The sequence below is a fragment of the Chiloscyllium plagiosum genome, unplaced genomic scaffold (genome assembly GCF_037043375.1).
Source record: "Chiloscyllium plagiosum isolate Xiang-an unplaced genomic scaffold, Cpla_swu_hap1 HiC_scaffold_9, whole genome shotgun sequence".
NCBI classification, from domain to species: domain Eukaryota; kingdom Metazoa; phylum Chordata; class Chondrichthyes; order Orectolobiformes; family Hemiscylliidae; genus Chiloscyllium; species Chiloscyllium plagiosum.
The window spans coordinates 21,194,297-21,207,673 of NW_028270147.1; the positions used below are offsets into that span (position 1 = coordinate 21,194,297).

Sequence of the window (13,377 nt, forward strand, 5' to 3'; positions counted from 1 at the left end):
CACCTCTCAACTGTTCAATTTTTCCCCAGTCTGACTGTCTCACTGGCTTTTAAGATTGTCAATATACTCAATTACTTGATTGGAAATTGGTATTTCTCGGGGTATAATTTAAACTGATTGGCCTAATTCGAATCTGTTTTTTGTTGTTTCCAGGCAACCAGCTACTCCAGTAGCTGGAACACATGTTACATTGTGCATTATTGAGAACACTTGGTGCCGTCACTTCGAGCTTTTAACTCTCTTAAAAGATATAGTTCACCCGTATCTTCATAAACAAAATCATTTAATCACTTATGTTGTCGTCCAAATTATTGCTGACAGACCAAATGTGGTCTATGTGCTCTGGCAAATTTTACATATTGTTCAGTTCCATTTGCTCTGACATTTCTTTTACGCTGATTTGCTTCAAACGAATTCTGTAGTCAAATGAGTTCGAAGAAGTTGTAGGCCACTTTTCTTTCATGTCTGCTCCACCATTAGATGAGGTCATGCATGATACGATTGTTCTGTCTTTCCACCCAGCCCTGATCATCTTTCACAGCCTTGCTTATCCATAAGTTACCTCTGCCCGATAACCTTTTTGAAGAAGTTCCAAAGATCACAATTCTCAAAAGATTTCTTCTGGCCTGTGGCTTAAATGGGTGGCCCCTTAGTGTCGTCTCGTGCTACATTTTCCCCACAAGAAGAAATATCCTTTTCATATCCACCCTGTCAAGACCCTCAGGGTTTTGTACATTTCAACCAAGTGACCTCCTATTCTTTTAAATTCGACTGGAAACAAGAGGAGCCTGTCCAAACAGTGCTCATTAGACAGTCTGCCTAATCCTGGAAACTGCCTAATAAATCTCTGAACTGTTTCCAATGCTTTTACTTAATTCCTTAAATTCAGAGTCAGAGATGTGTAGCATGGAAACTGACCCTTCGGTCCACCTCGTCCATGCCAACCAGATATCCTAACCTAATGTAGTCTCATTTGCCAGCATTTGGCCCATATCCCTCCAAACCCTTCCTATTCATATACGCATCCAGGTGCCTTTTAAATGCTGTAATTGAACCAGCCTCCACAACTTCCTCTGGCAGCTCGTTCCATACGCGCACCACACTCTGCATGAAAAATTGTCCCTTAGGTTCCTTTTAAATCTTCCCCCTCTCACCCTAAATCTATGCCCTCTAGTTCTGGACGCCCCACCCTAGGGAAAAGACCCTGACTACTTACTCTATCCATGCCCCTCATCGTTTTATAAACCTCTAGAAGATCACCGCTCAGCATCAGATTCTCCAGGGAAAACAGCCCCAGCCTATTCAACCTCGCCCTGTAGCTCAAATCCTCCAACCTTGACAATATCCTTGTTAATCTTTTCTGAACTCTTTCAAGTTTCACAACATCCTTCTGATAGGAAGGAGACCAGAACTGCATGCAATATTCCAAAAGTGGCCTAACCAATGTCCTGTGCAGCCACAACATGACTTCCCAATTCCTGTACTCAATGCCCTGACCATGAAAGGAAAGCATTCTTCACTATCCTATCTACCTAGGACTCCATTTTCGAGGAGTTATGAACCTGCACTCCAAGGTCACTTTGTTCAGCAACATCCGCAGGACTTTACCTTTGAGCGTATAAGCGCTGCTCTGATTTGCTTTCCTGCAATGCAACATCTCACAATTAACTAAGTTAAACTCCATCTGCCACTCCTCAGGCCACTGGCCTACCTGATCAAGATCCTGTTGTAATCTGAGGTAACCTTCTTTGCTGCCCACTAAACCTCCAATTTTGGTGTCATCTGCAAACTTACGAACTATACCTCCTATGTTCATATCCAAATCATTTATATAAGTGATGAAAAGCAGTGGAACCAGCACCGATCCTTGTGGTTAGCACTGGTCACAGGCCTCCGGTCTGAAAAGCAACCCTCCACCACCACCCTCTGTCTTCTACCTTTAAGCCAGTTCTGTATCCAAATGGTTAGTTCTTGCTGCATTCCATGAGATCTAACCTTGCTATAGTGAATAATGAGACCTAGAGCTTTAGAAAATTATCTTCCTAATACCGCTATCTTATTAGTGAATAGATGTATAATGAAGATGCCAAGATCCCACAGTTTACAAGTTTACAATATGTCCAAATTATAGGAACATGGGTGTTCAAGGAGAAAAGAAATTGAACACTAGGTTCACAAGTTTCAAGGAAAAATGCTACTGCAGCTTGGTGCAAAGACTATAAATTGACATTTCAAGCTTCTGCTAATACAACAGTACCTGGAGAGAGAGAAACAAAGTTTAACAGTGATGTCTGTGACATTTGTCTTGTTTTTCTCTAGACAGTTATTGCCAAAGATGCTGGGTATTTCCAGCACTTAAGGTTACTATTTCTGCAGCATTCTGCATCTGTAGTATTTTGTTTAGGTCTTATTAATAAAATCATTTGCTCCACAAAACATACAGCAGATGTTGGCGTGTAATTTTGTTTAATTTGCTTTAAATCCACTGACCAGATGCCCCCTGCAGGAAAGTTACAGAGATACACCCATAGATTTATTTGAGGTTAACACTAACAGCTGCTCCTGCAAATAACAAGCTTTAGGTCAAATAATGAATTCAGAAGAGCAAGCAAGAAACTAATGTCATTCTCTCCATTTTAATAAAAAAAACTTAATACTTAGAAGTTGAACATCTGAAGTGTGACAGTCTCAAATAACAAGAATATTGTGCTAAATTTTGTTAAAATTACACTGGTGTTGCTTATTAGAAATCCATGATGTCAGACCATGGAAATGATTGAATTTTGAAAAAAAAATCACTATGTAACCTGCACATTGTCTAATTTGTGCTGCTGTGCAAGGTACCAAACAGAAGCCAGATGTTTTATCTAATGAAATACCGACTGATGCATCAATTGAGTTACACTTGTACACCTCCTAGTGGCTGATTCTAAATTGGCATCAGTTTATTTTGGTGTCACTGGCAATATCAGCATTTACTGTCCAACCCAAATTGCCCTTTCAAGATTACGTAGCTGCATTTTTGAACTACACAGTTCACACGATGCGGATATACCCACAATGGCTTTTGGGGTATCCAGCATTTTTGATTCAATAACAGTGAAAAAATACCAATATACTTCCAAAATGTGGATATACCAGAGTTGGACTGGAGTGGTTATAGTCCCAACAGGTTTCAGAGCTCTGCTCCTTCCTCAGGTGCGATAAGATAGAGAGGTATAAGACACAGTATTTATAAGCAAAAAGTTAACATTAAAACTAGCTGCCCTTGTCGAATCCTTTAATCAATTAGGAGGTAGACTGCTGATTAAAACGCAAAATCCATATTCCTTTCGAGTCTTTGTCCCAGACATCATCTTAAAACATAAGATTCTAACAGGACCTCACACCTGTTAGCATTGTCTAACCTGAGATACCACCTCTTGTAGATCGATAAAACCTTTAGTTATCGAGGGGCAAAGACTTGAAAGGAATCTGGATTTTACATTTTAAGCAGCAGTCTTACCTCCTAACTAATTAAAGGATTCAAGGGCAGCTAGTTTTGAAGTTGTCAACTTTTTGCTTATAAATTCTGTGTCTTAAAACTCCCAATCATATGTTATGTAGATGTGGGTATACTAGAGAGAGTTAAAAGCAGCAGAACTACCAGACACAGGACCAAGTGTTCTCAATAAGGCAACAATGTAACACTTGGTCTAACAACTCGCTGAGCTTGTTGCCTGGAGACAAAAACAAATTTGAATTCGGCCAGTTTAAATTATACCCCGAAAAATATCAAACTCCAATCCAGTTTGAATTGAGTAGACTGACAATCTTAAAAGCCAATGACACAATCTGATGCTTTGGGGGTATAAGACCGGGTAAATTGAGGGGAGAACTAACAAGCCCAGCATGTAAACAGACTGCCTGAAAGTAGCTCTCTTAAAAAGTACCTTTTCAATCAGTAACTTGTGATGCAGAAATTCCTAAGAAATAAGACCACAGAGGATGATCCAAATAGAACAAAAGCTGCCTGATTTTGAGATAAGAAATTCAGTTTTGAAAATCTAAATTGGGAGTTCTATTGGACTAGTATTATAGAAGGGAAGGTAAAAGATAGGCTAGAGGAAGAAATTGTAAATAGTGATTAGTTAATTAATCTCTGTTATACTTTAAGAAATAAAAGTCGTTAATTTTTACTTTACATAGTTCTTGGCCACTCGAATTTTTACAGATTACTCCGTGGGATAAATCTTTTCTGTGTTGCTGGTTTTAAATTAAGCAGGAGGGCTTATCCAATGTTGTAACACAGCACACCTGAGGAAGGAGCAGAGATTCGAAAGCTTGCAATTTCAAATAAACCTGAACTAACACCTGGTGCTTTCTGCCAGAACCATTCCCTTCATCAATCCTTGTTTCGCACCACTCTCCCAATCGACCCTGCCCCCAACCCCCAGGTACCTTCCCCTGCAACTGGAAAAGATGCGAAACCTGCCGGCATACCAACCCCTCACCTCCATCCAGGGCCCCAAACAAACAGTCTTTCTCTCCTCTAACCTAGTTTACTGTATCCGGTGCTCCCGATGTAGTCTTTTCTACATCGGGAGACCAAACATAAACTGAGGGAACATTATACCCGAAACGTCGATTTCTCCACCTCCTGATGATGCCTGGCTTGCTGTGTTCTTCCAGTGTCCTGCTTGTCTACCTTGGATTCCAGCTTCTGCATTTTTTTTTGTCTCTCACCAATATCGTTTGACTTTTGACAATGTACTTCCAGTCAACAACATCCTGAACCAGACATGCAGTGATCTTTCATTTCGTTGTATACCTCATTCCTACTTTGTCTCTTTCTCTCTTTTGCCTGCTACAGTATTGCAATGGAGCTTAATGCAAACTCAACGAACAGGACCTCCATTTGACTGGGCATCTTAAAACCTTTTGGACACAATAATTAGTTCAACATTGTTCAATTCTAAGCTCTGTCCTAATTTTGTTTCATTCTTCTTTGCTTTTACTCCCCTCATTTTAAATAATATTCCCTTCACTTTGATTCCAGATTACAGCTGTTCAAATTCCTGCCAGTCATATAGATGTACAGCATGGAAACAGACCCTTCGGTCCAACCCGTCCATGCCGACCAGATATCCCAACCCAATCCAGTCCCACTTGCCAGCACCTGGCCCATATCCTTCCAAACCTTTCCTATTCATACACCCATCCAAATGCCTCATCACTGACACATCTTTTATTTTTACTTGCCCTGTTACCCATGGCCTTTCAACATGAAATCTCTCCTGTCCTACAGTCTATCAGACACTTTCTCTTTCTTTGTTCTTCCCACCCTTCCACTTGCTGAGAACTTAACATATTTCCATGTTTTCTCATATTTGGTGAAACATAAGAGACCTGAAATATTAAACCTGGTTCTCAATCCAAAGATGCTGCTAGACCTGCTAAGTATCTCCAGCATCCATAAATATTTTTACATGGATGCTTGAACATGAATTCACCTCCCCAGGTGCATGCTCAATTTTTGTCCAACTCTACTTTAATTCTTTCAATGAAACTTCATCCTACACTGAAGCAGATTTAATCAAAGCTGCAAATGATATTCTCAATTGTTGTAATCAACTTGCAGGATTTTGCATTCTCCTCTCAACCTGACTACAGCCTTTGATACAGACAACAACTCCATCTTCAAATGCCTCAGTCTGGGATTGGTAATAAAGACTGGCCTAACCAGCAAAATCCAAATCCTGTAAGTGAATGAAAAATGTCTTTCATCTAACTCAGTAGGATTGCTCTTGATAGATTCCACTCTCACCTATCAAATCATAACCAAAGCATCTCCAGAAATACTCAGGTCATTTCTAGATCGAAACATTCTAACACTCTCTTGCATAGCCTTCCTGCTCTATGTACCATAAACCCAAGCACAAGTAAGACTCTGCTGGCTGTCACCCATGCTGCACCAAATTGCCTAACCATAATCCCTGAACTTGCTAACTTAGCTGGCTCCTTATTCTCTCAGTCCTCAAATCTTAAATATCATGGTTCATTGGACTCATATCTGCATTATTCAATTCTGGCCACTTGTGGAATTATTTTTCAGGAGAATTGACATTTCAGTCATAAACCCTTCTTCAGGAATGAGGAGGGTGTGCCAAGCAGGCTAAGATAAAAGGTAGGGAGGAGGGACTTGGGGGAGGGGTGCTAGGAATACGATAGGTGGAAGGAGGTTAAGGTGAGGGTGATAGGCCGGAGAGGGGTTGGGGGCGGAGAGGTCGGGAAGAAGATTGCAGGTCAAGAAGGCAGTGCTGAGTCTGAGGGTTGGGACTGAGAAAAGGTGGGGGGGGGGAGGGGAAATGAGAAAGCTGGAGAAATCTGCATTCACCCCTTGTGGTTGGAGGGTTCCTAGGCGGAAGATGAGGCGCTCTTCCTCCAGGCGTCGTGTTGCCATGGTCTGGCGACGGAGGAGGCCAAGGACCTGCATGTCCTTGGCAGAGTGGGAGGGGGAGTTGAAGTGTTCAGCCACGGGGCGGTTGGGTTGGTTGGTGCGGGTGTCCCAGAGGTGTTCTCTGAAATGTTCTGCAAGCAGACGGCCTGACTCCCCAATGTATAGGAGGCCACATCGGGTGCAGCGGATGCAGTAAATAGTGTGTGTGGAGGTGCAGGTGAATTTGTGACGGATATGGAAGGATCACTTGGGGCCTTGGAGGGAAGTGAGGGGGGAGGTGTGGGCGCAAGTTTTGCATTTCTTGCGGTTGCAGGGGAAGGTGCCGGGAGTGGAGGTTGGGATGGAGGGGGTGTGGATCTGACGAGGGAGTCACGGTGAAGTGGTCTTTTCGGAACGCTGATGGGGAGGGGAGGGAAATATGTCCTTAGTGGTGGGGTCTGTTTGGAGGTGGCGGAAATGATGAAGGATGATACGACGTATCTGGAGGTTGGTGGGGTGGTAGGTGAGGACCAGTGGGGTTCTGTCCTGCTGGTGATTGGAAGGGCGGCGTTCAAGGGCGGAGGAGCGGGAAGTGGAGGAGGTGCGGTGGAGAGCATCGTCAACCACGTCTGAGGAGAAATTGCGGTCTTTGAAGGAGGCGGCCATCTGGGTTGTTCGGTATTGTGACTCCCACAGCTACCAAGATTACACCTCCTCCCACCCTGCCCGCTGTAAAAACGCAAACCCATATTCCCAATTCCTTCGCCTTCGCCGCATCTGCTCCCAGGAGGGCCAATTCCAATACCGAACAACCCAGATGGCCTCCTTCTTCAAAGACCACAATTTCCTTTCAGACGTGGTTGACAATGCTCTCCACCGCATCTCCTCTGCCCTTGAATCCCGCCCCTCCAATCGCCAGCAGGACAGAACCCCACTGGCCCTCACTTACCACCCCACCAACCTCCAGATACATCATATCATCCTTCATCATTTCCACCACCTCCAAACAGACCCCACCACCAAGGATATATTTCCCTCCCCTCCCCTATCAGCGTTCCGGAAAGACCACTCCCTCCGCGACTCCCTCGTCAGATCCACACCCCCACCATTCCAACCTCCACTCCCGGCACCTTCTCCTGCAACCGCAAGAAATGCAAAACTTGCACCCACACCTCCCCCCTCACTTCCTTCCAAGGCCCCATGGGATCCTTCCATATCAGTCACAAATTCACCTGCACTTCCACACATATCATTTACTGCATCCGCTGCACCCGATGTGGCCTCCTATACATTGGGGAGACAGGCTGCCTACTTGTGGAACGTTTCAGAGAACACCTCTGGGACACCCGCACCAACCAACCCAACCGCTCCATGGCTGAACATGGCTTAACTCCCCCTCCCATCTGCCAAGGACATGCAGGTCCTTGGCAGCCTCCGTCGCCAGACCATGGCAACACGACGCCTGGAGGAAGAGCGCCTCATCTTCCGCCTAGGAACCCTCCAAACACAAAGGATGAATGCAGATTTCTCCAGCTTTCTCATTTCCCCTCCCCCCCACCTTTTCTCAGTCCCAACCCTCAGACTCAGCACCGCCTTCTTGACCTGCAATCTTCTTCCCGACCTCTCCGCCCCACCCCCTTTCCGGCCCATCACCCTCACCTTAACCTCCTTCCACTATCATATTCCCAGCACCCCTCCCCCAAGTCCCTCCTCCCTACCTTTTATCTTAGCCTGCTTGGCGCACACCCTCATTCCTGAAGAAGGGCTTATGCCCGAAACGTCGATTCTCCTGATCCTTTGATGCTGCCTGACCTGCTGCGATTTTCCAGCAACACATCTTTAAGCACTGATCTCCAGCATCTGCAGTCCTTACTTTCTCAGAATTTTTTTTTCAGCCATCATTAATATGTTCATACCTTCACTATTAAATCTTGTGCCATGGAATTCCTTACCTAAACCTCACCACTTACCAACTTAATTTCCCTTCCCTTTCCCAAGAGCTTATTAGCCAAGCTCTCAGTTACTTCTTCCTGACAGCATTACATTTTTTCTGACTTTCTTTCTTTGATGGGCTGGAAGACAGTTTTTTAGATTAAAAGGTGTTATAACAACTTTAATGAAGTTTTTACAAAAACCCTGAATAAATCAGTATCGTAAACTATTCTAAATTGCACAGTAAAGTGTGTGGGAAAATTTAGAAATCTTACTCAGATTTGCACTTTGGTTAGACAATCATTGCAAGATACAGCATAGGAGAAGATCATTTGGTCCAGCATATCTGCAATGGATCTTTCAAACAGCTATTCAAATAATTCTTCACCCTTGCTTACTGACCATAGCCGTGCAAATGTTTCCATCTCAATCATTATCCATTCACTTCACAAAGTAGATATTGAATTGTTTTTGATAACCTTTTCGGGCATTCAATATGATCACAGCTCACTATTTCTTTCCATGTCACATCGACTTCTTATGCCAGTTGCCTTTCGTGCACCTTTTCTGGTGAATAACCCTTTTAGAACATAGAACATAGAAGAATACAGCGCAGTACAGGCCCTTTGGCCCTCGATGTTGCGCCGATCCAAGCCCACCTAACCTATACTAACCCACTATCCTCCATATACCTATCCAATGCCCGCTTAAATGCCCATAAAGAGGGAGAGTCCACCACTGCTACTGGCAGGGCATTCCATGAACTTACGACTCGCTGAGTGAAGAACCTACCCCTAACTTCAGTCCTATATCTACCCCCCCTTAATTTAAAGCTATGCCCCCTTGTAATACCCGACTCCATACGCGGGAAAAGGTTCACACTGTCAACCCTATCTAACCCCCTAATCATCTTGTACACCTCAATCAAGTCACCCCTAAACCTTCTTTTCTCCAATGAAAACAGCCCCAAGTGTCTCAGTCTTTCCTCATACGATCTTCCTTCCATACCAGGCAACATCCTGGTAAACCTCCTCTGCACCCGTTCCAGTGCCTCCACATCCTTCCTATAGTATGGCGACCAAAACTGCACACAATATTCCAGATGCGGCCGCACCAGAGTCTTATACATCTGCATCATGACCTCAGGACTCCGGAACTCAATTCCTCTACCAATAAAAGCCAATACGCCATATGCCTTCCTCACCGCACTATTTACCTGGGTGGCAACTTTCAGAGATCTGTGTACATGGACACCAAGATCCCTCTGCTCATCCACACTACCAAGTATCCGACCATTAGCCCAGTACCCCATCTTTTTGTTATTCTTCCCAAAGTGAATCACCTCACACTTAGCTACATTGAATTCCATTTGCCACCTTTCTGCCCAGCTCTGCAGCTTCTCTATATCCTGCTGTAACCTGCCACATCCTTCCTCACTGTCAACAACTCCTCCGACTTTCGTATCATCCGCAAACTTGCTCACCCAACCTTCTAACCCCTCTTCCAGGTCATTTATAAAAATGACAAACAGCAATGGTCCCAAAACAGATCCTTGCGGAACACCGCTAGTGACGGCACTCCATGAAGAAACTTTGCCATCAACTACTACCCTCTGTCTTCTTCCATCCAGCCAATTCCTAATCCAAACCTCCAACTCACCCTCAATGCCATATCTCCGTATTTTCTGCAGTAGCCTACCATGGGGGCTTTTGACACTGGGAATAATTTCTCCCCAATTAGTGCATTAAAACCCTTCATGATTTTGAGCACCTCCATCAGATCTCTCCATTACTTGCTCTGTTTGAATGAGAGCAATTACATTGTGCTACCAGAGAAAGTGTAACTTAAGCCTTGGGACCATTCCAGCCTACTCATGTTAAACTAGAGATAACTCCTAAAGAGAAGTGTCCAGAACTGGATACAACACTCTGGGTTAGGGCCTTTATAAAAGGTTTAATATAACTTCTGCCCAAGGGCCTAATCACTCCTTCCAGGTTAAACATCAATTTACTTGTACTTCTTTCAAATTAGTATATTGTATTTGCTGCTCACCAGGAGGTCACCACACTGAGCCTGCAAAACGACTATTCACCATGACTCTACTTCTTTCCCTTGTTCAGTTTTTGCATGAATGCAGCCACTGCCACATTAGTTAACAAATTGCAGCTCATGGGATTAATCATTTACAAGATGCTGTATTAAATGCTTCCAGAAAGTAAATGCATGCAACATCAGTCATGCTACCCTTCAATCCTCTCTGTTACTTCAAAGAACTACATTGGGTTAGTTAAACACTATTTGCTATTAACAATTCCTTGCTTACTTTCAATTAGTCACCCATACTTTATCAAATATCAGTTAATTTTGACTTAGATTAATTTTTCTAGCGGTTTCTTAACAGACACATTAGGCTAACTGTTTATCTGTACGTTTATTAAAGATTTCAAGGTTCACCTTTTATCTTGCCCATTAATCTATTCTCAAACCGCCACAGCAGCCAGTGAAATTTGTATTAAATAAAATCTGGAAATAAAAGTTATTGTAATGACAACCATGCAACCACGGTCCATTATTGAAAAAACCCAAATGGTTCACAAATGTCCTTCAGGGAAAGAAATATGCCATCATTACCTGATCTGGTTTACATGGGATTCCAGATCCATGGCAATGTGGTTAACCCTTAAACTGGTCAGAGGAGCCCACATCCCAAGAATAAATAATACAATGTAGTACTAACTTACTTCTGCTGAGCTTTTTGTTCCTTTCTTTGTTCTTCCCCCGCTTTTCAGTCAGGTTGTTTTTTTTACTAAATTATGAATCAGACTTCATTGAAAGCCCTGCCTTTTGGTGTAATTTTAACACTATATCTTTATTCACTTTGGGAGCATGAGCTTTATATGATCTTCAAGTGGAAAATTTACATGCAATTGTACGAGATGGTAGCTGTTGAGTGAATGTTGCAAAATTAGTTGAAACAAAATTTCCTTTACCAAAATGATGGTAAAATTGAATGATTCAAACAGTACACTGTAAGAAGTGTGAAAACTATGCAATGAGAGCACACTTGGGGAAAGTCTTGGGTGGGAAAATTAGTTTTTTTTGTCTCTACTGAGAAGTTGATGTTATCATCATGATATCTCTGACATGACAATGCATAACTTGCAGCATGAGATTGATCTGTACTCTGGAGATAAAGTAGCGTGCAAGAATAAACTACCACAGATCTAAATAATTGCTGTGCAATATTATACTTTATGTTGTAGCAGAGTTCAGATGGCCATGTTAGAAAGCAAGTCAAGGGTACAAAGAATTATTTAAGAAAACTTCAATAAACACTTCTCTGAATTTTTGCAAAATTACTAAGTCATCTTACCTGCCAGTGATCCTCCAAATCTTTAACTTGTTGCCGAAGTTCTTTCAGGCCCATCAATGCTTCTGCTTCTCTCAGTTTAACCCCTATAAGCTCCTCTTGCAACCTGGCCACGTTACTCTCATCAGGCAAGGAACTGTTTCTCTGTTAATAGAATCGGTTGAAAGAAACAATTTTCAGTGTGATGCCAGAATTTGGAATTGTACTGTTCCAGAAGCCCATAGATGCAGAATTCAGGAGACACGAGATACATAGTTAGTCAGGTGGTATAAGTATCATCCAGCACCAATGTGACAATATGCAAATAGCAGTAAACGCAATGGCTCAATGAGAGACCCAAGTACAGGCACAAACAAGGGCTTATCACATAATCAACACTGTTTCATAATATTCTTTGCAGTGCTGTGCCAGTTTGCTACTGAAGGCTCCCCGAGATATGATAATAGCTTAATAAGTTGATGGTTAAGTCTTCAACTTGCACAGCAAAGGCCAAGATCACTGCAATCACTTGTTAGTAGAACTATAGTATGCTGGTGATGGACAAATTAGTGCCCATCTGAAGAACTACAACAGTTGATGTTTTCACTGAGGCCTACAAGAGCTTGGAATGTACTCTGAACATCATAAAGATGAAAGACCTCTATGAACATGAGCATACACACCAACAACATTTCAAATATCAAACCTTCTATTAAGTTCTATGATTTCTCACTTTGCATATCTTGAAAATCATCAATTCAGTCTCTGACCTACTCTTGGAGGCACGAAATATATGGAGAGTCCAGTTTTGTCTCTGGTCAATGGTAACCTCCATGGTGTTGATTGTGGGAGATTCATTGATTGTAACACCATTGAATGTCAAGAGGTCTTGACCCCCTCGCTGCAGAAAGTCATTACCTGGAAGTTGTGTGTGAACTGGACTAGACATACAGGTACTGCGACCACAGGAGCAGGTAGGTGGCCTGGAATCTTGGTGTTTACCATGCCTCCTGACTCCCCAAAGCATGACCTTCATTTCCAAGGCACAAGTCAGTGAGATGGAATATTCCCCACTTGCTTCGATGGGTGGAGCTCCTACAACACTCAAGGAGCTGGACACCACCCAAATAGGAGCTGGACACCACCCAAATCAAAGCAGCCTCCTGGATTGCTACTGCAACTGCAAATATGCAAACGTTTCATCACCAACATAGCAGCATTAAGTGTATTCCATCTACAAAAGGCTACTGTACACAACGCACTACAGAAATTCACTAAGGTTCCACAGGCAGCACATTCAAAACACATGCCCATTTTTATCTAGAAGGACAATGGATGCCGTTACTTGGGAACATGATCACCGGCAAGTTCCCCTGTAAGCCACTTAGCATTAGCATTGTCGATCCACCTGCAGCAAACTGACTATAGCTTTTCAAGGTGGCAGCTCACCATCACTTTCGCAAGGGCAACTAAGGATGAGTGATAAATGTTGGCCCAGTCAGTGACCCTCCAAAGTCACAAATGAATAAAAAGCATAATATTGTGGATTTCATCTTCTGTAGTTCCTCAGCATTCTACTTTTAGTAGAGCTGTGGCTCAGTGGTATGACCGTCACCTTTTCTCAGCTTTGAGTCATAGATCCTAATCAAGTCACAGTCCCAGAAAATAAATCTAGAGA

General features: G+C 43.0%; 1 protein-coding gene across 7 annotated transcripts in view; it reads right to left on the reverse strand.

Moving 5' to 3' along the window:
- evi5b (ecotropic viral integration site 5b) overlaps positions 1-13,377 on the reverse strand; it is a 295,151-nt gene that overhangs the window by 130,530 nt on the left and 151,244 nt on the right. For all 7 annotated transcript variants that reach the window (XM_043698800.2, XM_043698798.2, XM_043698802.2 and 4 more), the window contains one exon: positions 11,724-11,864. In XM_043698800.2, the coding sequence (XP_043554735.2) occupies positions 11,724-11,864 (141 nt within the window). The remainder of the gene's footprint in view (positions 1-11,723; positions 11,865-13,377) is intronic.